Here is a 24,654-nt window from a genome sequence, read left to right on the forward strand (position 1 = left end):
GTATCTCTGCTTCATGTTCTTTGCAGCACCCTGGTACAAGTGACACAGAAGACTTGTCATAATTCCTGGCATGTTATGTGTATTTTCATAGTATGACCATATGGCCTAATCTAATCTAATATGGGTCACAGAAATCTGCACCCCCAGAAGGCGGGTTGCAGTGGTTACAATACTTGTACAGACAGTTAATACACGCAACAGGCAACCCACACTAGTAGTGAACTACTAAGCGGGCTGCTGAAAATTCAATTTTCAGGTCCATATGCACCAGCTTTTCCTCATCTTGACATTGTCTGTGACAAGACAAGAGTTTGACACCTAATACTGTATCTTGATAATCATAAGACAAAACTTATGTTTGCAGGATACAAAAGGTAACAAATTAAAGTTGTGACCTGCTAGTTGGTCCAATTTCAGTGCTGTTCTTCTCTCATACATCTATCTTAGTAAACTGAATAAAGAAGAAATATTCTGAGAGAAGAGTGGCAAACATGAGGTACAATTTCAATTTGATCTGCAAGTCATTCAATTGAAAAAAGAGAAAGTGAAGGAGAAGGGGGCTAAACCCTGTTTTATACTGTTAACATAATAATGCTTTCCATAAATGCACAAAACCTTTCTGCAAGAAACCTTACTTCCCTACATTGCCATTTTCTGCCTAGAAAGGCAGAAAATAAGGAGTTCTGAATTGTCTTCAAGCAATTTGTGTTCTTCCTCTAGCCTAGTGGCTGCTGTTTATCCTTGACTTGTTCAGAGATGTTCTTCTCAATTCTTTGACCTTGTAAACGAAAGACACACTAGCTTTTAGAGTTGTGTTTTGGTTTTGTGGGGTTTGCGTGTGTGCGCGCGCGCACGCAGGTGGGTGTGGGGTGATTGCTGTTTTGGTTTGGTTTATGTGTGTGTCCCCAGTTTTTGTATAGTAAAGTCATAGCTCTTCAGATCAATCAAACCTTAAATTCTTAACATAACAAAGTAATAATTTATTAGATCAAAGAAGTTAAAATTTGCCTCTGATATAGCCAGTAAGGGATGACTTACACATTTAATACTATCCAGATTTAAATTAGCATCTGTGGGATGTCTCTATCATTACATTGCCAGTGTAGCAATTTCAAGAACCCTAGTTCCTTTGTGCTATCGAATGTAAGTGGCGGAGAACACTACTCTTTATATTTCAATCCTTAGGAGGAAGAAGTGATAACTAATACACTGATATAAACAGCAACTTAAACCATAGTTAGTACACAGTGCTGAGAAGAAATGGATACAATTTGTCCTGCTAACAAAATAAATCCTGACTAAAGTTCCTACCTAAGGCCTGTGGGCCTCTAGTGACTGACAGTCACTCAGTAACATATATGGGAAGCATTAACCAGTTCACAATGAGTAAGAAAAGCTTCTGTTAGGACGAGACAGATGTTGGTGATGAGAAAACGGATGTTTCAATTAAATCTCTATGTGTGTAAAACCAAAACCCTGCTGATTACTTGTCTTCTACAAATTAAAATGTAAAATGATTTCAATATAACATTTTGATTTAAGCCTATTTTGCAGAATTTGCCATCACAAGCTATGACTGAAGCAGCCATCTAATGCTTCGAGGATTAGACAGTCAGGTGGCTACTGAGAACATCCACATGTGTACAGTATACTCATAGTTAACAAATAAAAAAATACAGTGCAAGCCCTGCTGGTGTCTGGAAAACAAGCCAGCTCCTAGCAAAGGTTATTAAGGAAATTAGTATCTTTGACAGCTTATTCAGTAACTACTCTCTCACTGTCTCACAGACTTTCCCTCCTTCACCCAGCTGGTACTGCCAAGCACTGGAAAACTGAGTTGAATAAGACAAACCAGGAATGCAACTGTTTCATTTACCGTTAATTTGGATTTGTCCAGTAAACGTTATGCAGTAAGGACTGGCTGACTGGAAATTATTTTATACATATTCTTCCCCTAGCCCCGTATACTGTAACATATTACAAATCAGGTTTTTTGGAACTTAAGAAACTTAAGATGTATTTGAAACTTGACATTCAGAAGTAGCAGGTTTTACTGCAAACGCCAGAGCTATGCATTTGAAGTATTTCCTTCAAAATTGCTCTGGAAGATGCAAAGGGGAAGGAAAAAAAAAATTAAAAAAAAAAAAAAAAAATCAAGGTATTTCAGCAAATCTGAAGCAAGACTGTCTTCAAGAACTTCCTTGCCTGAACGCACAAAACCACCCTGTGACATTCTCTATAATTTAAAGGATAACTATTACCTTATCAGTTCCACTTGTTAACTAGATATGCACAATGGATACTGTATTTGGATGACTTAGTGGCAAGAGTTGTAAGAAAGATAGGAATCATCTAAGGTCCACTACCTGCATGGAATGAAGGAACTGGGAAGAGAGAGAAACACATTAAACTGTTTTACTGAGTTTCTACCTACCATTATCAGGAACTGGTTCCATGTCCCATGGGCTAAGTTTTTCAATTTCACCATTGTCCCATCTGATGGTCACCAAGTTGAAAAAAAGATAAATTATGGTTACCCTGACTCAGAGGTATTCCTCCAATCAGATTTAAATCACAGCTATATTTAGGTATTAATAAAAATATACTGTATAAACATGCATATAAACAAAAACATTAGCCAGCAATCACAGCTGTCACAGTGCAAAAAGGAAACATCATAATGAATTTCAAATTAAGATTTGGGTTAATGCTCCTGTGCTCCTGATTTGGCTATATGCAACTTAATCAATATAGAAATCAGTTTTACAAAGGCCATATAAGAAAGTTACATAAAACAAATAAGCCATACAATTGGAAAAATAACATCATCAAGGGGATGATACAAGAAAAAGCACAACGGGGAAAGGATCTTTCTTTTTGCTAATCACAACAGTAGTTGTTCAAGTCTGTGGAATGTTTCAGAGAAAGAACAGCAAGTGAGGTATTTGGTATATTAATATTTCATAAGGCATGTCAGATTATGGCAAAGAAAAGATTAAATATAAAATGAAGAAACTAAAGTTAAGTAACAACCAAGAGGAAGCAAAGGCAAATAATAAAATTGATATTGTCAGTGCACTTAACTATGAAGTACGAATTTGATTTTAAGGTATCTCCAAATCCTACTACATTTGGGCAGATTTTTACATGTTTTTAACAAGATAAAAAATACCAATGAATTTTGGTATTTCAAAGATAAGAAATGCCTGATTGGATCAGCTTAACACCCTACTGGCCCAGCCAGATGAGTAATTTGTCTTTGAAACTACAACTGGGAGATGCTATTTACGGAGCCCACATGATCCTGGTACAAGTCAATTCTACTCATACTTCAGCATTCATGATCGCTGTATTCCTCTAGACATGTTTGTGAACATACCCCAGCCTATTTCCTTTAGTACCTGTTTACCTTTGTCTAATACCTTTTTGAATCTGCTAACAATGTTTCCACAACTTCCTGTGCAAATGTATTTCCAAAGTTCACTAGCCCACTGTTAAAAAACAAACCAACCAACCCAAACTCATTTGAACAAGTCCCCTACATTTTTCAACATGCACCTCTGGTTCTGTCATCACAGAATCTGGTGACTAATTCTTCTCTATTCACCCTGCCTATCACCTTTATCACTTTGTGAACTATGAACGCACCCCTTTCACCCTTCTTTTCCATCTGAAAAGAATTTTTTTTTGGTCTTTACCCACAAAGTATCTCTTACTCATATCAGTTGTCCTTCTCTGTACCTTTCCTGAAGCCATTACACCTTCATTTAAATGCCGCAACCCAAAATGCATCAAGACATCAGCACACCACAGTGCTAGAAAGCAGTGAGCATATGTCCTTTATATCCTTTCTGATGGTGGCCAACACCTCGTTGTTTTTTGTAGCCACCACTGCACACACAGATGATGTTTTGAGAACTGTCGATGACTACCTCAACATTCCTGTCTTCAGCTGAACCTGCCAATGAGCTCAATGTCATGTAAGCATAAAAAGCCCATTGTGTCCTTAAATATCCTACCTAACATACATCTGTGCTGAAAATTATCTGGCACTTTTTTTACCCCATCAGCTTTGAGTTCCTTCTGGAAGTCCTCACCTTTAGGGGCATATTTGACTACTACCTGAGGACATCGAATAAAGCTGGTCCCAGCACCAATTCCTGGGGAAGACCTCTTCTCTAGCCTGAAATGTGATTGTAAAGAACCACTCTTTCACACCCTATCCTTTAATCATTTTTCAACACATAGAAGTGTTTTGTCCAATCCCCTGTCATCTTAGTTTCTTTAACATCTTATCGTGGTTTAAGATACATCTGTTGAAGAGAAATATTGTCAGAGGCTTCTTAAAAAAATACAAATACATGCTGTCCACTTTATTCATATGCTTACCAACAGAGCCACTGAAGTTCAAAAGGGATAGAGGCAGAACTTCCCTGTACAGATGCAGTGCCAGCTCTTTCCTACAGCCTGGGTTTAATCCTTATGCTCAATAGCATTATTCTTTATTATAGGCACATCCCAGAAACTGAAGTCAAATAGATCAGCTTACAGATCACCAGTTTTCCTCCAGAGCCTTCTCTGTTGGCAGGAGTTACAACAGCAATCTGCCAGTCCTCTAGTACAGGGTCCAACTGTAGGACAGTTTGCAGCTCTGCCAGGAGTGTCATATCAGAGTTCTTCAAATGCCTGGGTGAGTGCCATCTACTTCTTATGACTTAATAAACTTAGGTATTTGATCTAATACCTCCTGTGTATTTATTTCAAACAAACTGAAAATTGAGGTGATCATCCTTATAATATAACTAAAACTCTGCTCAGGCAAGAGCACCTCTCTATCATACTGGATTACCCACTGACTCTAGGAAAGATTGATCCAGCCATATTCAGCCTTTGACATTTATGAACTAACAGAGTTATGAAGGTTCATCTATTCTGTTCTCCTCCCCAGTTAAATGTATGTACAACACTTCAGAAGTTGTTAGTATTCGTAAGCATATCTACTACTTCATAATATTGTATGAAAGATTTTAACAATACAGTTTAGTACAGCATAAGCGCCATTTAGTTCCACTTAAGCTCCATTCTAATCTGATTAGATCAGCTCAATGCCCTACTGGCCCAGCTAGACCAGTAATTTGTCTTTGAAACTATGACTGGGAGATGCTATTTAGTTCCGCTTAAGCTCCGTTCATCCACACAACTTAAGTAACAGTAACACAACTTAAGGATATATAAAGCTGCTTCTACTACACAAATACATATTTTTATCTGGCCAATAAAGTAACAAAACATTCCATCCATACAACTTTTATTTATTTATTATCTATACAACAGTGGCGGTGGCAATTCGAGATGATTCCTAGTGTGACAGCCTGGTTACTGATAAGACTTCTAATTAAGCCACATGGCAATTACTCCCCTTCATTTTATTCAAATGTGGTTTCCCATGCTCTCCATCACTGAGTTTTGAAGCTAGCTTTCCAAGGTTGTTTCTGGTATAATATAAAAGCACTTCTATTCCAATAAAGGTCTTCATCTCAGAAGTGGCAAAGAACTACTGCAGATGGTCAAACTGAGCAGGATTAGCAAAATTGTACCATCTAAAGAAGCATAGTAACCCAAATCCTGAGTGAAGAAAATAGCCATCACATTGCATTTTTTTCCAAGAAAGAGTCACAGCCACTTATGTTTAGATTATTTTTTCCAATTTAAACAAATGTAAAATTTGTTTTTAAAAATTCGTATTTAAAAATCTCTTTGTATGCAATGTATACAGCATATGAATGCAAGTTATGAAGCTGCTGCTGCTGAACTACATGCAGATTCTTGGGTAGACAAGACTTGAACAAAGGGCTGTACTTAAGAGAAGAGCTAAGCACCCAGCCAAGTTGTAAAACCAAACTATACCTGCAAAACATTCCAAATATCTTCATATACATATTTTAGGAATCTTCTCTAGAAGAGTTGTTTGTGAGTCAAGGTAGAACAAAGTCACATTCTCTACAAAAGCAGCACAAACCTTTAAAGAGCTCTCTTTCAAAAGTCGTCTTTAAAGAGTACTGCATTCCTTACCTATTCAATTATTAAGCTAACTTCAAAGCAATTCTAGACTTCCCTCTGTTAAAGGCTGGTGTATTAAAATACTGAAATACCCTTAGGAGTTCACAGAAGAAAGGAATCTAGGAAATTGACTACAGGCTCTTTTTCATAACTGGAATCTTGATTTTTAATTGTCCAAGAAAACAACCAATAACCCCATCTAAACTTACTATGAAGGAACAACTGTGGTAACATAAAACATACAAAAGGTATGACATTCAGAAGGTAACATCTATTCTCCATGGTTTGAGCTGTCTAACTGACAAAATTTAGTACTCTGAAATAAGATTCAGTTGTATTTTCACACTGGTATCTGGACTCGGTGGATTTTTACTCCGGACATCATTTCACAAAACAAGGGAAAATATACTAGCCGGTAACTTGAATACTTTTACCCTACATCACCTGCAGGACATATGCTCCAAGTGTACTATCTCTCATGCCTGGGACATGAATAACATGTCAGTAAGCATCAGCACCATTTTAGCTTGTCAAGATCCTCTCTTTAGGCAAGACAAAAGTCCAAAGCAGAATGAAATGAGGGCAAGAAATCAATGTACAAATAGTCTGGATTACACGTACGTACGTACTTTCTCATCATAAGTGATTAAGTGACTGTCAGAAAGGCAGTGGGGGCAGAGAAAGCCCTCTAAAAATGCAACTCTGAATATCAAATATACTGCAAAAGACAGAGGAAGAATCCCTGGTCATGACAGAAATAGGAATATTATGTATTCAATGATTATTCTCCTGGCAGTCCTCCCTTGCTGGAAGAATCCAAAGCAAGCAAGATCCCAGAACCATTCCAGACAACTGGGACAGGTGTCTTCATTTCAGCTGGGATAGAGTTAATTTTCTTCATAGTTGCTGGTACAGTGCTATTGACAATATCCTGATTCTGAGCACTGAGGGCCAAAGTTATCTTTGTTCACATTTTTTCTCCTTTGTGTGAAGGACCTCTTTGCCAATATAAAGAGGGTGCACACGAACACCTCTAATGTCAAACTGTCATGGGGGGATAGTAGGGAGTCATTTATTTTTTTACAACCTGCCTTGGTAAAGAAGGTATTGGTTCATCTATCTTGTTATCAGTTTGATTCAGTTGTTCCTGGCCTTTGTTTAAAGAGTGGGGTTTTTTTTCTGCTCTAGTATCCTTTATTTCATTAGTATTTCATGCCTTAACAACGTACTTGATACTATATGCCTTCATTCAGGTGGTATTATCTCCTAGTAGGCTAGTCAAGGGGTCACATTATCTGCCAGGTGAAATTGCAAGTGGGATCTGCAAAATAGGGAATATGGCAGAACACCACTAGGCAGTGAAGAGATTCAAATTCTGTCAAGACAGAACATTCTTCAGTCTGACAACATTCATGCATCAAGCATGAAGAGAGCAACATTTGGAAACATCCTCTACAGGAGTCTCAAGTGATAGCATGAGATCAAGTTACTTGCTCATGTGGACTATAATGTGAAAGACAGAAGTGTAAGAACTTGAAGCATAACAATCATGATATCAGTAACAGATTCAGCATGCCCCATTCAAAACCAATTATAAACTAATTATAATTAACATACATAGAAAATTGCACTGCTTGCTTTGTGAAAGAGATCTACCACTAATCACTGTCATTACAGAAAATGAGCTACAAATATGAAAAATGTCAATAACTTTTTACCATATTATTATTATTCACTGAAAATTTGCCAGAAGTTATTACCTATTCACACTGTGTTAGATTAGCAATTTGAAGCCATTAAGAAGCGATAATAAGACCAGGAAAACCATTTGAACAATGCATTCTCATACAAATGAGCCAGCTATGTTAAGAAGCAATCCACACTACTCACATTAGAAGTGTAAAATCTTTTCATACTTACTTAACACTGTAACACTGAAAGTGACTATCTGGATATTGAGGCTGATATGGTTCTTGACCCAACACCGTTCCAAACCACCATGCATCATCAATAATGGATCGGAACCTATCGGCTAGAGCAAAAACAACAAAGTCTGCTCAGATATTTTACTAAGAAAAGGTATTTAACTATGCTTCTTCTACATGCAATTAGAAAAACTTCTGCTTGATGTTTTTCAGTTTGAAGTTCTAAATCCACTGATATTCAATAAAAGATGAAGCAACTATACCAGTGCTAAAATCTGAGTAAGTTTGCTACTTAGCTAAAAGTAAGAAAAGGGGACACTAAGGCCTTAATACATGTTTTGAAGACTGTACCTTATATCTATAGTAATCCCTCCAAAATGCTTAATACAGCAGTTATTAGGCTCAAATTTCTAAGGCGCAGAGAGACCCTACATACCAGAGAGCCCTCTGAAGTTAGAAGCAAGTAGCACTTAGCATATTCAGCAATTAGCCAAGGATAAATTTTTGATTTCAGAATCATTTGGTAAAATATTTAGTGCACACACTTACAGGCTTGCCAGTTCCTTTGCCGTGCTTCATCATAGAACTGACGTAATATAAGGAAGTCGATAACATCTGGCATATCATGGTATCTAGATGAAAAAAATAATCTCTTTCATAAGTGCACCTTAGGGCTTTAGGAAGCAGCTTAAGAAGAAATGTATTTTTAAACACTTTTCAGAAAAAGATGCACATACCTGATGGAAAATGATTTGTCTGTATGTTTTCCGGTGGCATGATCTATAAAGGCAAGCTTGAGGCAACACAATGTGGGAGGACCAACTTCATACCTAATTCCAACAATTTTTACTAATTCCTGATCCTACAGGTGAGAACAAACAGTTTCAAGCAAGTTCTACTTTCCGGAATATGCACACAACTATTAATTTAACATTAGTTAACCAAGCACATGAATTGTACCCCCATGCGAAAAGCCAAAAATACCAAAACTGTGTAAGAGTTCAATGGAAGACAGTCCATCAGACTTGGCAATTTTAACATAGGTATTTATATTTGGGCCTCCCACAGCTAACTCTGGTAATTGTCCTGTATCGATACCATAGGGGAACAATATAAGAAAAGGCATAATGTCACAAATCAATGTTTTGTGAACCATGTATCATAAGTCTTCTTTCACACACTACTAGTATTGAACCCACAGTATCTTCAATGAAGACCTACCCTAAGGACTACTTTTCTCCATGGCTCCTTGTGTGGATTCAGTTCATAAATGTTATTTCTTCTAACCGCTTCAATGTAAGCTTCGTGTCCTTGTCGGAAATATATTACCTAAGAAAAAAAAAAACAAAAAACAATCCCCAGACAGTAAACGTTTTCTTATATTTACTAATTATAATTACATTAGTTAACACAAGCATTTAAAGATTTCTGTCGGTATTCCTACCTCATCGCCCATCTGAGGAACAAAAGGGGATCTTCGAAGAGCTGTGTCTGTTATCCAAACAGGAGGATGCAAATCGTATGACAATTCCAAGTTTACTGGTTGTGTTTCAGCATTAGCCTTCACATTTAATAGAGCAAAATTAGGCATAATGGACATATTCCTGACATGACATCAAAACAACTTATTCCATTTTAATTTGGTAGACAAAAACCTTAACTTAAGACTAATGTACATTTCCAGAAAGTATTAGAATTCCTCCAAGGCTTTGCTTGAGTTGTAACTGTATTTGTAGTACTAATACTAAGCATTCCTTCCCTTTATGAAGATTTGAGTGAACAAGATTACTATTATTCAGGTCTGAAGAGAAACAAAGTTTTCACAATTTAGGTGGCAGTCTCAGTGCTCAGTTAAAAAAAACAAGCAAAAAACCAAACAACAAAATCTATCAGACTGCAAGAAACTATTTGAAGGTTAAAAATTATGAGATATTGCACAGTAAATATCTGTATCAAAACAGTTACAAAATTATCATTTTGAGAATACTTGGAAGAAAGCAAAACAACTGAGAGAAAAACATACCAAAATCAACCCAAGCATTAATTAAAAAAAAAAAAAAAAAACCAAAAAAAAACCCCCACCAAAAAAAACACCTCTATTTGTCCCTTGTTGGTAGAAAACAGCAAATCACAGCTACTGTGATTAACTCGAAAATTTTCATAAAGAAAAGTAAGTATTGTAACTTATAAAAAATTAAAAGTTCAAGAATGAAAACCCAAATGTAAGAATACAGTGAATATATCCCTTAAGTTTTAAAAAAAGATGTTACTTAAATAATTCTACAGATTATTAGACTAAAACCCTGTTAAACTGTCTGGTTTTAATTATCACATTTCCCCTTTGATACCAGCAACCTTAAGAACCCTTTTTATTTGAAAAGTGACAATGACTTCACTTGGAATGCATATTCTTCCACACAAATCAGTAGATACCTTGCATCTGGAATAGTCTCAATTTAATTAAAAGGTACACTGTATGTAGTGATACCAATATCCTTGACCAATGGCAGTAACAATTACTTTAACAGGTTTCAGTGAAGAGGTCTAAAAACCTAAGAGAGAAATTTATTAAAGAGTGACTAGAAGAAATTAACTGTATACCTCCTCCTGCTTTTTTGGTTTAGGTTTTTTTCTCCTTTTTCTTCTTCTTCTCTTTGGAGGAGATGATTTCTCTGCTGATACTTCATCTTCTGAAGTACTGCAATACCTGATAGCTTTCCGTCGAGAAGTCCGTACGGGAGGTTGCAAATTAATCCCTGCATCAGCGATCCAGTCAGAGTATCTACTTGAAGAATCACTGTCCATAGTGGATGGTGCCAGGGAAAATACAAACACGGAACCAAGCTGTCAGTATTTCAGAATGCTAAATTCTTTTAGACAAATACCTGCAGATGCAGATTGCTGTTGAAAGCTCTATCAGAAGAACTAAAATTACTTTGACCTGTTGTAACAATTACTTCACTTGATGCTTACCATAAATTTTGGGGAACACCATACTTCAAAGCATGGTTTTGGTTTTTTAGTTCTTTGTGTGTGTTTTTTTGTTGTTGCTGTTTTTGTTTTTGTTTTGTTTTGTAAGAAATCAAGGCTGGTGAATTCCAAAATAAGTAATTTATTCAAGAAAGTTGTGCAATGAAACTCTGGACTAGGTAGGAGCCCTCCCTAAAGAAGACAGTAGCCAAAAACTACTTAAATTCTTTAACGACAGCCATATAAATCTCAGGAATACACATTTGCTTTTTTTGTATCTCTCTCTCTTTGTTCTACTAAACATAGAGTTCTAGAAAGAATATCTAAAAAATCCAGACAGAGGGATTAAAAAGTTATAGATAACTTGTGTTCCAAATAGAATTATAGCCTTATCAAAATCATTATTTTATCCAACTAAACATTTTGTAACAGCAACTGGCTGTTGCTGCATTGTTAAAAAAACATCCCCCCAACCAAATAAAACCCCATACCCCTCCAAAACCCAACAGAACAAAACACACTATGAAAACCATTTGTGTCCCTCATCTTTCTCCTTGCCATCTAGCAAAAAAGCAAAAGGACTTGAAATTATATAAAGGCAGAAATGTTTCGGTGAAATGGAACACTAAATAAAAATACAGTGCATCAGTGCAGTACCCTCCAAAATATTTTTACATATGAAGCAAGACAGAACTTCCATATAGCTTTTCTAAAACTACAGGATTTGTTCACTTTTACCTCGAACTATTACTGTTGCTTTTCTTGTCACTTCTCCACTCTTCCTCTTCATCAGATGAGCCAGAGCCCTCACTTTCTTCAGCTTCCTGATTTTAAAAATATGCAGAGTCAATCCAGAACATTCTCACACCACATGTTTTAAGAGTTTGAAACATAAACACATTTCTCCATTCATGTCTGCATATTATCAAGTTAGGAAGAAATCTGGTAAAAAGAGTTGTTGCAATGGAAATGCACGTAGTTCTTTTTTGGAGTCAATTTCAACTTACTCTATTAACCTCAGGAGTGCACTATTAGTCATTAACTTCTGTATGTTCACTCACATTGTTTTAGCCATATGGGTCCACCTGCTGTAACCACTCTTCACAAAGCAATATTCCTATCCCCCTACCATATGACAGTTCTATTTTTTCTAGTCTAAGAATAAATTTGCATCATTTATCAGGACAAAGTGGCAGGCGATTTTGATTCCTTCAAATTCCAAACTTGTGAAGCTGTAATTAGGTCATGTAAAGTACACAGTAAAATCTAGCTCACTAGAATGCAAAGGAAGACTTTAAAGATTGCAAAAGGCACAAAACAAGGAAAACTATCACATCTCCCATTTGCACACAACATGGCTTACATCCTGTTACAGGAGTAGCACCTTATTTTTTTTTCATTAGTTATGCAAGTTAGAATCAAGTGATTTTTCTGATTTTAGTATCAACTGATTGACCAAGTACTAACAGGGTATATTCATGCATTTATTCAGATGCAAAACTAAACAGTCAAGATACATAAAAATATATTAGAACCTAAGTGGTTTCCTCATTGTTGTTCAACAATTTATTTGCATTATCATGTTTACATGTGCTTTCCATAACTAAGTGTAATGCATTACTCATGTCTCAAGTTACATACTGTCAAGCAAAAAAAACAACCAACCAAAAACTCCCCAAGATTTAACTTGCAACTTCGAGTTCAATAGTGTTTCAATTAGTCCAATTGTTTGTTATTTTCAGAGTAACAAAGTTAACAGCCTTTCCCTTAAGACCTGTTCACACAGTGTACAGGATGGACAATACTGAGTTATTTCTTCCCTTTTATCCTACCATTTGTAGGATTAAAACAAAAAAAACCCCAACAAAAATAAAACCATCTACATCAAAACTCAGCTGCTTACAGTCAAGTTATTAGTTTAAGTATTATCAGACCTAACATCACTTCAAAAATATTTAAGTATACGTAGTATCTACAGGACAGTGTGCATAACTCTATTGAGCTTCGTGAACTTTGAATTTGTCAAGTTCCAAAAGTATCCTGTAACTCCCCTTCCACCCTTATTCCCAAAATGAGGAAAATCTGAACTTTTCATTAAAGTGACTTCTTGTCTTTAAAAACATCAGAATTCTTTATCATGAGGCTAGGAGAGTCTATTTCCAAAGAATATCATTCTTCATCTTACTTACAAAACTGTCTTATCTCCTGAACATCGCACATTCTGTTCATGATTCTTCCTTAAGAAAGCAACTGGTCCAACAAGCCCGACCTTCCCTACTCCTTCCACTTCTTCCCCCTTTCCCGGTTTGAGACTATTTCCTTGTGTGCAAGTCAAGACAACTGTAATCCAAGCAGTCCTACCACTGATTTACAGTATCTGATAACACAACAGTCAAAAGCTCCTGCTACCCACAGCAAAGTTCTGTTTCACCCCAAGCCAGGACTCAGCCAGGATAACCAGACTCTGTGGAAGAATCACATTACCAGGCTGAAACAATGCTTTCTCAAGAACCTTCAAAATGCCCAGTTTTAGGTGTGTGAACAAATTTGGAAGGTTTTTGTAGAGAAACAGCAAAACATCTAAAATCCAAACTTGACTTTAAGCCAACCTTGGCATTTTACATTGTTTTTTTGCCTTGAGCTGTGGATTTGGTTTGGAAGATTCTTGGCAAAACCAGTTCAGCTGTTTATAAAATGAAGGAAATACTGCCATTATTAAGGCAAGATACCTAGGCTTGAGAAGTGCTAATAAAAATGATGTTTATAGCAACACTTTCCCTGGCAAAAGATTTTATTTCTTCTGTTTGCTTGTTTGTTTGAAGAGAGAAGACACATTTACACAGAACTTTACTTATTAAGGAACTCAAGTTCAAAATACCGAACTCGGAAGAGAACTTACCTGCTCTATCAAGCCAAAGCAGTTATCTCCTTCCTCATCGGAAGACTCCAGCTGTTCAATGTTATTCCGTGTTCGGTAATTGCGGTATTTCCGTCTATGCAGTCTACGCTTAGATTGTATTAATGAAGACTCAGAGTCACTCTGATTTATATAGGAAGTAAAAAGAAAAAGTTACATAAAAGTATGTATGCAGCAAACTTACAGGTGGGAAAGGGTGGCTAAAAGCAGTGCTGAATGTAAACACAGAAACAGCCTCATCTCGTCCCAGTCTGCCCATGTCAAGACTCCTTTTCACCAGAAATAATTTTCCTGTAAGCCAATAGTTTAAATTTGCTGTTCCCAATTTCAGATTTAGCAGCCGTCCTAAGCAATTGCTCTTTATAAATCACTGTGATCGGTCCATTCAAATTACCTGACAAATATATTTATAGAATTAAGACATTAACTGCCTACAAAAACGCAATTCTCAGAGGACCAGAAATCCTCAACTTCCCCCAGTTAGGAAAAATCCCCCAGTTAGGGGGATGGTGCAGTAGAATTCTTGCGTCAAATTGTTTTGTACTGTAAGTCACTGCGAATCAGGCCACTACAGCATGAAAATACTGGAATAAATGATTTTTACTTCTTAGTGATCTCTTCCAAAAAACGGCTAGTGAAAAAAACATTCAAAACTGAGCAAGTTTGAAAAAGTTGCCCCATACACAAAACACTGTCATCTGAAGTAAAGCGACAAGGGAACAGCAATATAGCCTACAATTCTTCAAATGTGGCACCTTGAACTTTCTCATTTCCACCTCGGTGCTTTAGTATGGATCTGCAAGAGCTGTCTTTGAAACTTTAACTGCAGTAAAACCAGAATGGTCTGAAATCAAGCCTACCTTTAAAAATAACTTAGATGGAAAGACAAAACACTGAAAAAGAATTCAAGGCATTCATAAAAATAAATCCAACCTTGTCCTGCAATAAGCGGAAGTTGAACCAGCAGGAACCTTTGAAGACCACACCTTCAGAAATATCTGCTTTCATTTTCTAAACCATGACTTGTCCCTGGGCACGGAATGTCCATTTTCCTGGAAGCCTCCACATACCTTTTCCAGTGACTCGAATGACTTTTTCTTCTCTGTTGCATAGAGATCTCTCTCCTCTTCTCCTTTTGCAATTCTATATTCTTCCTGCTTCCTACAAGAAAGCAATGAAAATCTAATTCTACGTCTGTTCCGGCAATGCTAAAAAAAGTAAAATTATCACTTCTCTTTAAAGGACTTTTTTTAAAATGGCCTAACATCTAGTTCCACTATATTGTTAATTTCAGATGTTATTGTTCCTCAAACACCTATACCACATCCTCATTTCCAGGTAAACAGGATGGATATTAAGAAAGTCTTCCTTGCAAATATCAGAATGTAATAAACTTTTTCAACCACATTTTCAGTCCACATTTTTCGCTTTGCAATCATTCTACCTCCCAGCACTAGGACAGCTTTTTAGATGCTTCAGAGATGTGGCAGCACATACGGCTGTACTGTTAAAAAGAATCATTTAGCTATCAACATTAATTCTCATTTTCACAGATGCATACTGCAAATACTTTTGAAAGCAGCTAACTGCTTTAGCATTTCAAGTGCTCAGTGCTAGTTGTAACACATCACCCCCGTAAGTCTCACAAAAGCACAGTCTTTCAGGACACTTTCATGCAAATGAATTTAACCTATATCCCTTTACTTTGGCAAGGATCAAAGTAATCTAGCCATCCTTAAGATGACTGATAACTTAACACACTGAAATATGGGAGAATCATTCTCTATTAAAGTAGACAAACTTCCATCTATTATTGTTGAATGGACTTCACAATGAAAATGTTTTTAAGCACTGCTGACCATAACACTTAACTATTTCAATTTGTATCATGTATCTATTTTAGCTTAGGTGTAGATTTAGAAAGAACAACATAATATGTTCTCTCTAGTCGCATCTGCAGCCCAATAAGCTGCCTACAGACCTGAGTAAGCTTGGTGGTATTTCTGGTACAACAACTCTTCGTCTCCAAGCCTGAAGGTCTCGCTCAGTAGCCATCTGACTTCGTGGAGCATTCTGATGCATCTGACGCACACCTTCAACTTGCCCACTACGTCGCAGACCAATATTGGGAGGAGACTGGATGTCAAAACTTGGTCTTCTAAAAGCTAAAATATATTTAAAAAAAAAAAAAAAATTAAAAAAAAAAAAAAAAAAAAAAAAAAAAAAAAAAGAAAAAGAGAGCATTTTTTCAGACTACAGAGAATTGGAACCTTTTTTCTTCTTTCTACAAGATAAAAATTTCACACTTTAAATACTTTTAGCTCCATAATCCTAAGTATAGGACTGATTATCACCTTCAGAAAATTACAGTGAAATTACACATATACTTTTAAAATGGTTATTTCTACTACTATTTTAATACAGTGAGAAAGGAAGAATAATGCAACAGAGGTTTTTTCTGAACTATTTCAGGCAGCTCTGAGGTTAGTGGGGTTTTTAAAGAGCACTTTTTCTGGAGATGAGCTTACATAACTAAAACTACAAGGACACAGATCAGAAGAATGTCTGGTTTTAATTTGTAAAGAAGTGAGAGGGGAATCCAGTTTGAATGATACCGTACAGTATTATTACAGAATAATACAATAAAATACTTATTTTACAAACTTTAGAGGAGAATAAATGTAGCTCCTATAAATGTTACTTGAGTACTTGAAAAACACTATTAAGCATGAGGCGCTTTACAAGGAGTACAATTAAAAGGAAAAACTCTTTAAAGGGAAATGCAAAACAGCTTTGTTTTGCGATTTAATCACAGGGGTACCTGTGTTTTAATGAATAAAAGGGCCTTAATCAGCTATCACTATGTTAAGGGAATCTTAGTCCAGGACACAATATTAAAGTTAAAACTTGTTTGACATATTTCAGCATAATAAAAATGAAGATAGGAAAATTACCTAAGAATTTATCAGCAAGTACTGACCTCTTCTAGGTGTTCCTTCCCCATTTTGTGGAACAGTTGAAGCAGATTCTTGATCCACACCAATTCTTTGATCTTGTTGTAGTTGCAATTGTCTAATCATGCCATCAAGAATGCTGGGCTCCAAGCCTTGTTCATCTTGATCAACTGTCTGTTGGCCTATAACCTGTTCAACCACTTCTCCGTCACCTTGCAAGTGTAATACAAATAAAATGAATGGGTACAATTAACTGACCACTGCAAATGATTTAATGTCATTGTCCACATCACCGCGTGACATGTTCTACAACTAAACACAACGAAAACCATTCCTGAAATTATTCCAATTGCTTGTTCCAAATGAGACATTTACGGAGTTTAGAACTCAAACACAGTTTGTGCACGTCAATGCCTGCAGAAAGAATTAAGACATACATTTGAACAACCAATTATTTTTTTTTCTGCTTGTTTAAAATCATATTCACTGCGGGACCTTTCAGTATCTTTAGTGAATATGACAGTTAGCATGTGGGAAAACAAAGGCATTTTTAGAACACCCATGTCATATCTACTCTGTTCCCATTCAGAATTACTACAGTAACTCCAACTTCTGGATTTAAATCCTCAGTGATACTGTTCTTACTTGTTGCTACATATCCAAGCTGAGGAATCAAATGTTCATCTGCACAATTCTCTCTTCCTGGCACCAATCTTTGATATTTTGTTGGATGAGGGTTTCCATCCACATCTACTAAGAAGGGAGGGGGCATAAGATGAGGAGCCTGTTGAGTCTGCTCATCTAGAACATAGTTGTTAGAGTCACGAATAAGTGGCCGATAGTCAGTGTGGAAGAACATCTGATCAGGAATCTAGAAAAAAAATTAAGTTTCATGTTAACAATTTTGGGAAAAAAAAAGACGAGAAAAAAAAAAAAGAGGTAAGCTAAAGAACAGAGAAGAACAAGTGACAGTAAAATATCCAAAATCTCCTTAAAAGTAAAAGTAAAGGTCAAGTTCACCATATGAAGAGTTACATACAGCTACAATTAACCTGTATGGGTGTTGAAGTGCTCTCATTTTTTGCTACTGCTTTGACAGGCAGCAAAATGCTTTTAGAAAACAATGAACCAAGGTAACTTAAAGCAGAAGGACTGCTTTACACTTAAAACTATTTTACGTCTCATTCTATTTTTTAACATCCCACACATGCACAGTTAAGAAAAAGTTTCGTTGGTTTCCATGCAAGGAAATTGTTGTCTGAAGTTCATTATAACCTCTCAAAATAAAGTTTGTTCTTCATTATGCAATCTCACCAGTAATTTTTTGCTATAACTCAAACAGTCTTACATTCATGCAGCTGAAGGAAAATGGTTATACAAATATTAGATCATAGTCAGTATCTTTGCTCCAGCAATGACGTGCAAGATGAAGATAGCAAGTTTCAATTTCATCATAGAATGGATTGGGTTGGAAGGGACCTTAAAAGATCATCTAGTTCCAACCCCCCTGCCATGGGCAGGGACACCTTCCATTAGACCAGGTTGCTCAAAGCCCCGTCCAACCTGGCCTTTTTCAAAAAAATTCCGTGAAGAATATAGAGCAAGAAAAATTCTTTAAAATGCCAAAGATGGAATTACCATTGCAACTTAAAAAAACTTGAGAGGGAAGTGAAGAAAAGCATAGGCCAAAACTGCACTTTTGAGAGCTATTTCTGGGAAAAAAAAACCAAAACAAACAAAACAGAAACACATGTATTTATCAAAACAAAAAAGAAACAGCCTGATGGATTCAAAAAAGTGTAATATTTGTGCCATGAACATTTTTCTAACATTTCAAAATCCAGTGTTGGAAGAATATTTATTATTGCTTAGTTTAATCAAACTACTGCAGCAAATTTGGGTTTGAATAAGGAAAGACCTGAAGACCTGCAAGTTCTACTAATTGAAATAAATCAGCAAATTATTCTTAACATACAACCAGCCTGCTGTTTTGTCAATTAGGTAGTAGTGCAACAAACTTTGTGATACATTCCAATCTTTAAACACCAAACTATTTTCAGAAATTAGAAATAAAAGTAATTTTGAGGTTGAACAATTAACATGCAAATTAGCTGGCTGGAAGATAACAATGTATTCCAGAAAAGTTTTTGGGAGCTACTGCCAAGGGAATGTGAAGTCACTGGTTGTTTCTGCGGTGCCAGGACCACGCATACACGAGAATTTACAATCATCAAGGAACCTGTTATATTTTAATCCCATACCCATGCAAAACTCTTTTTTACATATGGTGTTTTAGAGGAAGAAATTTAGCTAATCTAATTTCAGTTAGAAGCTTGGATAAACAATTCTAATAAAAAGCTAAACTTACCTTTTCATAAGGCCTGCTACAGCCAAAACCAAATATCAGTAGATGCCCATGAGAATCTGTACATGCAAAATGCTGCCCATCTGGTGAAAATTTACAGTCAAAAACAGCACCATGTCCCTGGCCTTCAATCTAGATTGAAGGAAAGAAACTCAAGATTATTTGACCATTTTTTTTTCCCCTGGACAAACAATAGTGCAGCGTCAAAATTAATTACTTTATCAAAAGGAGTCATGCCTTTCTTCAATATCTCCACTGAAGTACAAATAATCTCATTACTTCAGTTAATTTCTTTTCCACTTGACACGCAAGTTCCTAAATTATAGTTTTAAAATATGCACTCTAATTTTAAAAGATGCACTAATGGGTATGAAAACATGCTGTTATTAACACAAAAAAAAAAGTCTTTTTGAGGCTTTTTAGCCATTAGCATACTGTATAAAAGTGAACTGCAGCCAATGTACACTGATTTTGTTAAACCACTTTTACGAAAAGCACAGGGAATCTTAAAGCTAAAGAAAAAAAAAAAATCACTTCACTATTGACTGTAACCAGAAAGAAAAAAATACTAAAAAAACTAATATGAACTCTGGATCATAACTTAAGTCTCAAAGAATATAACCTTTTTAAAGTGTTATTCATGAGCTGTCAAATGGAGCAAATGTCACGGGAGCTCTCGAGAAGAACTGCACCAATCCACTAATGCTTACGGTAATAATATTTCAATTTTTAAGGCTGTTGAGAATACAAATATTTGTCCATAAGACTCTTGAAATGATGGTCTAAACCAAAACCTTTCACTCTTTTAGATGACAACTCATCTCAATTAAAAGAAACAGTTACTATGAATGAGGTACACAAAGATCTTTAGTAACAAAGAGCAGAAAAGCCCTGATGTCACTATTCACCACACCTCACAGACCGAAGGTTGAGTCTGAAAATCTCAGACATAGAGTGAGATGAAAGCGAAGTCCTGTTCTGCTCCCCCACACCTCACAATCATCACTCCCAATGGCAAATTCTTAAAATTCATCTTCCTTTTCTCAAAAGCTTATCAAGACCTCCCTGACCAAATTCAACTTGGAAACCCTACAGGAAAGCAGCAATAGAAGGAAGCGAGGAATACTTTTGCAAAAGATCAGTGACCTGGCTCAACTTAATATAAGGTCCAGTGAGAGGCACCTTATTCAAGGTAGAGAATAGAACTTGCCAGCTGAGAGCAGAGGAGAGAGGCAACGCTGGCCCTTTTCTGCCACATTAAACTGTTAAAACTTGCTCCTGGTCACTTTATACCTACAGTTACAATAACCAATATATTCAAAGGTAAAGCCCCGGGGAAAGGGGGGGGGAATAAATAAATAAAAGGAAATAATAAATTAATGCTGGTTTGGATTTTTTTGGATTGTTGGTTTTTGGTAGCTTTTTTTTTTGTTTAGAAAAAGGTGCAGTGGGTGTGTGTGCTGGTTCTTTAAACTAACATGTGAACACACTGCTGTGCATTGAGAAAACAAACACCGTTTAAAAAGGTCTTACCATGTTAAAATAATGCTTTGTTTTTGTGCCTTTGGTAATGTCCCATATAAAGATGTTGCCGTCATGACCCGCAGACAGCATTATCCTGGAATCAAAAGGATGGGTCTCCAAGACAAATACTTCATCCGCATGCCCCTAGAATTTAAAATTGCATATCATGTGCAAACAGGAAGACATATTCACATCAATAGGATACTTAAAGTAGAGCCCAAAGCACTGTGCTGTCCTCTTCTCACACTCAGACTTTTGGAAAATTAGAACCCTACAATCTGCCTCCAAAAATATATAGGCTTTTACAAATTCCATATTCCATCTATCTCAACTGACACCTGTGGCACGTAAGTGGTACAAACCTCCAAGCAGTCAGAAAGACTATAATTCTAAATTTATTAATTTTCTAGATTCAACCAAGAACTCTAGAAATCATGAGATTTTGCCAAAGGACAGCAAGCTATTCAATGGACAAGAATGTTATTGTATAAAAAACTTATTTATTCCACGGAAAAGTCAAGCTCAACACAGCAGCTAGGAAAACAATTTTAAAATCCAGGAGGAAGCAGCTAGTTTTTAAAAAAAATAAAAAAAATAAAAAATCCAACAAACACTATACCTGCTGTATCGTTCATACAGTGCTTTCAAGACAAATCAGATCCAGTTACAAACTCAGTGTGCACATGTCACAGCAATTCTAGGAAGACCATCTACTTCAAAAAGCAAATAAAATTACATACCACCAAGTCATGAAGCAATTGCCCTGTACAGGAATTCCAAACTTTCAGCAGATGGTTATTCACAGCCGTAACAACATAGTTATCATTTTGGTTCCAAGCTATCATGGTTACTTTAGGCTTCATAAATTTGTCTTCTTCTGAACATGCGTCACTATTTTAAAGAATTGAAGAGGATGAGATATTTTTAATTTTCCCATTTCAATCTCAAAGCACAGGAAAATAACCTGTTTTCTATGTTAATAATCAGACAAGGATAGGGAAGTTACAAATTAATTAATTTTGAAACTCTTGTCCATAAAGTTCATTCTTTTTGGAGCAATCAACTATAAACCAAATCTGGATTTCTAGCCTACTTGTTTCACAGGACATGCTAACCTCTTTCCATTTCAGATGCAAGCCAAAAAGGATTTCTTTTTAGGAAAGCAAGGCTTTTTAGAGCCTTGTCTCTTCTACAATTGGAAGTCCTAACATAATTCCTTTAAAAACCTGGACTTTTTACCATCAAGAGCTTTGAAACTGTTTCAGAAGCTAACCTCTACATCAAACATTTTTTCTGATTCCCAACATATATATTTTAAAGATAATACTTTCTATTAACATCAATCTCCTCTTTTCTCCCCCCAAAATACATTTATAGGATACTTAACACTCCCTCTCAGCATTAGTCAACTGAAAGAACAAGCTTTCTTTGAAACATCGCTTCACACATTATTACCTATATTTCACATCAACCAGTAGCCCATCTTAAAAAAGACATTCTCTCAACTACACGCAATTACAACTGTGCATAGTAACCCAGAAAGATGCCAATAAGTTCTCAAATATTAACACCACTTAGTAAAACCAATTTACCACTTTTTTCTTTTTTTCATGGCTGCATCACAAGAAGAGCTTGCAATCACCCTCCAATCACCTAGTATACCCAAGGGGGTTTTGTGTTATTTACTCCCTCTCATTTAATCACCTACAAATTAATTTCTGGTTAGTGTCTACAAAAGCTGACAGAGCATTCTGTACTACTGTAAGTCATCCATCCTTCACATTTACCCAGTGCCATGTAATATTCTGATCTTCATTTGGAATGACACTTTTCAACCTGTATGCCACCAGCATGTTTCATTAATACACATTTTAAAAAGTACAAAAGAATCAATTAAAATAGTCAGCAAGATCAGTTCCTTATGAAACCCACCTATTATCTGTCATGACCTCTCCAGAAAGATGTTATAATCTACCTTATTTTTACTAATCTAAACATGTTTCTCCTGTCAGACGTCTGACTGAAATCCAGATAGAGAAGCTCTATTGCACTTTATGGTAACTTTTTTTCCATAATAAAGAAAACGCAATTAATTTGGAACAGTGTACATTTGAAAGCTATATACATATTTATGCATTTATTCAAGCACAGACTGAAATTTGGCAATTTGTTAAGTGACCAGGACACTCATTTCACCCCCACCAAAGACCACACCACATCATCTTAATATTGATGAGTTTTTCAAACTTTCTGACTTTGCACAACAGATGAAAAGGGAAAAAAAAAAAAAAAACTCTTCACATACCCTGGTAATCGATCAGACATATCCAACAATATACTCCTCCATTCTGCTTGCTCGAAACGCCAGATTCGAGCTGTTCCATCTCTACTGCCACTTATGAACCTTGAAAATATTTTAAAAGATTGTTAATTCATCTTCAAATGAATCTGCTTTGAAGTATATTCAATTACACACCACCACAGATTAAAACATTACAATGGAAGACTGTTAGAAGTGAAATCTTCAATTTCTGTGCAAGAGAATTCTTTACTGTTACCAGTCCATTAACTTTCTTTCCAGTAGCCCAGGAAAGAGTTTTTCTGAACCAAAAAACTGAATGAAGTCATCAAAACATGTAGAACAGAGAAGCAAGTTCCAAAATAAAACTTCACTCACAACTTCATCCTAAAGTCCTTCTCAATCACCATCCTTTAGTGAAGTATTTTAAGTAATCCCATTCTGAAACTGTACCATACTGGATACTTAAGCAGAGGCAAGAACAGATCAAGATCACAAAACATGAGATGTACCCACCCACAACTGTGCATAAAAGACCGCAACTAGTGGTTTATTTTAAGATACCAAGGTGTAAACCACAGCAGTTCAGGATTCCATTGCATGAACTGCTGAACTACCAATGCAGCAGAATGGAAATTCCTGAAGGGAGGAACTGAAACACAAATACATAAAAAGATAATCTCCCTAGTCCACGAATCACAACCCTGAGAAAGACAGCTGACATACCTCCCACACAGAAAGGCTGCATGCTAGGAATATCACAAGTGTGCTCTAATTTGGTATGATTTAATAATTACTATAAATCTTAAGCATCTTCCACAAAAAGTGTCATCAGGCAAAAGAACAGAAGTTTTGCCTCTGGGTTTTTTTTTTGTACTGCCTTGGAAAGTGATCCATACAGGCAACATGAATGGATCAGTGCAACGTGATGGCCCCAAAACCAAGTGTAACTGCAGAAAAACACATTTAAATGGAAGACAACTACAACTTCAAAACTGAATGTAGATTGTTAGTGTTCTTAGTCACAGTTATGTGTCTTTCAAGAAGAGAAAAATCCCAATTAAAAAAGAAAAAAAAGCTGCAACTTAGGGTTGCAGGTGTAAGTCTGCCACGAAGGCTAAAATCCACATCTTAATTAGTGATAGGATAATCAGAGATCAATTTTGATTCCATTCTGTGCTGGAAAGATAGGTGAAGTTTTACAAATGAAATTTACACATTTCTCCGTTCTCCCCCCTTTTCCCTCCCCCCCCTCCCCCAACAGTTGTAAAATTCTGTTAAGTCGATTTCCTTAAAAAGTAATAGAAGGCTAGGAAAAAATTAAAAGGATTAAAATTTATTTTAGATCATTTACATTGCATTGTCCCATTTCCTATTTTGGTCCAACACAAATTGAAAAAAGGGGGAAGAGGACGTTTATGAAGCCACAAGTACACTGAGTATGTTAAAAAGTGGTAACATTCCTCCAGGTAAATAAAAACCCAGTCAGCCCAAAGACACTGTCAAACAAGGATTAACAGAAAGCTAAGAAAGGCAGCTGAATATTGTGTTCTCCTGGATTAGTCCATATTTCACCTTTAAGTAAGTAGAATTTTCTTACAGAAAACTCCAGGTGAAAACAATAATACGTTTTTAATTCC

At 36.1% G+C, this 24,654-nt stretch overlaps 1 protein-coding gene across 1 annotated transcript in view; it reads right to left on the bottom strand.

Moving 5' to 3' along the window:
* BRWD1 (bromodomain and WD repeat domain containing 1) overlaps positions 1–24,654 on the bottom strand; it is a 54,692-nt gene that overhangs the window by 16,814 nt on the left and 13,224 nt on the right. The window contains exons 12-28 of the mRNA XM_010009299.1: positions 23,021–23,119; positions 21,456–21,606; positions 20,725–20,859; positions 19,195–19,323; positions 17,472–17,697; positions 16,853–17,038; positions 15,854–16,037; positions 14,943–15,033; positions 13,855–13,995; positions 11,694–11,779; positions 10,587–10,782; positions 9,430–9,546; positions 9,207–9,314; positions 8,723–8,847; positions 8,535–8,617; positions 7,981–8,092; positions 2,435–2,496 (exon numbers count right to left, since the gene is read on the bottom strand). Of these exons, the coding sequence (XP_010007601.1) occupies positions 2,435–2,496; positions 7,981–8,092; positions 8,535–8,617; positions 8,723–8,847; positions 9,207–9,314; positions 9,430–9,546; positions 10,587–10,782; positions 11,694–11,779; positions 13,855–13,995; positions 14,943–15,033; positions 15,854–16,037; positions 16,853–17,038; positions 17,472–17,697; positions 19,195–19,323; positions 20,725–20,859; positions 21,456–21,606; positions 23,021–23,119 (2,231 nt within the window). The remainder of the gene's footprint in view (positions 1–2,434; positions 2,497–7,980; positions 8,093–8,534; positions 8,618–8,722; positions 8,848–9,206; positions 9,315–9,429; positions 9,547–10,586; positions 10,783–11,693; positions 11,780–13,854; positions 13,996–14,942; positions 15,034–15,853; positions 16,038–16,852; positions 17,039–17,471; positions 17,698–19,194; positions 19,324–20,724; positions 20,860–21,455; positions 21,607–23,020; positions 23,120–24,654) is intronic.

Source organism: Nestor notabilis, unplaced genomic scaffold (genome assembly GCF_000696875.1).
Source record: "Nestor notabilis isolate BGI_N333 unplaced genomic scaffold, ASM69687v1 scaffold33502, whole genome shotgun sequence".
Lineage (NCBI taxonomy): Eukaryota > Metazoa > Chordata > Aves > Psittaciformes > Psittacidae > Nestor > Nestor notabilis.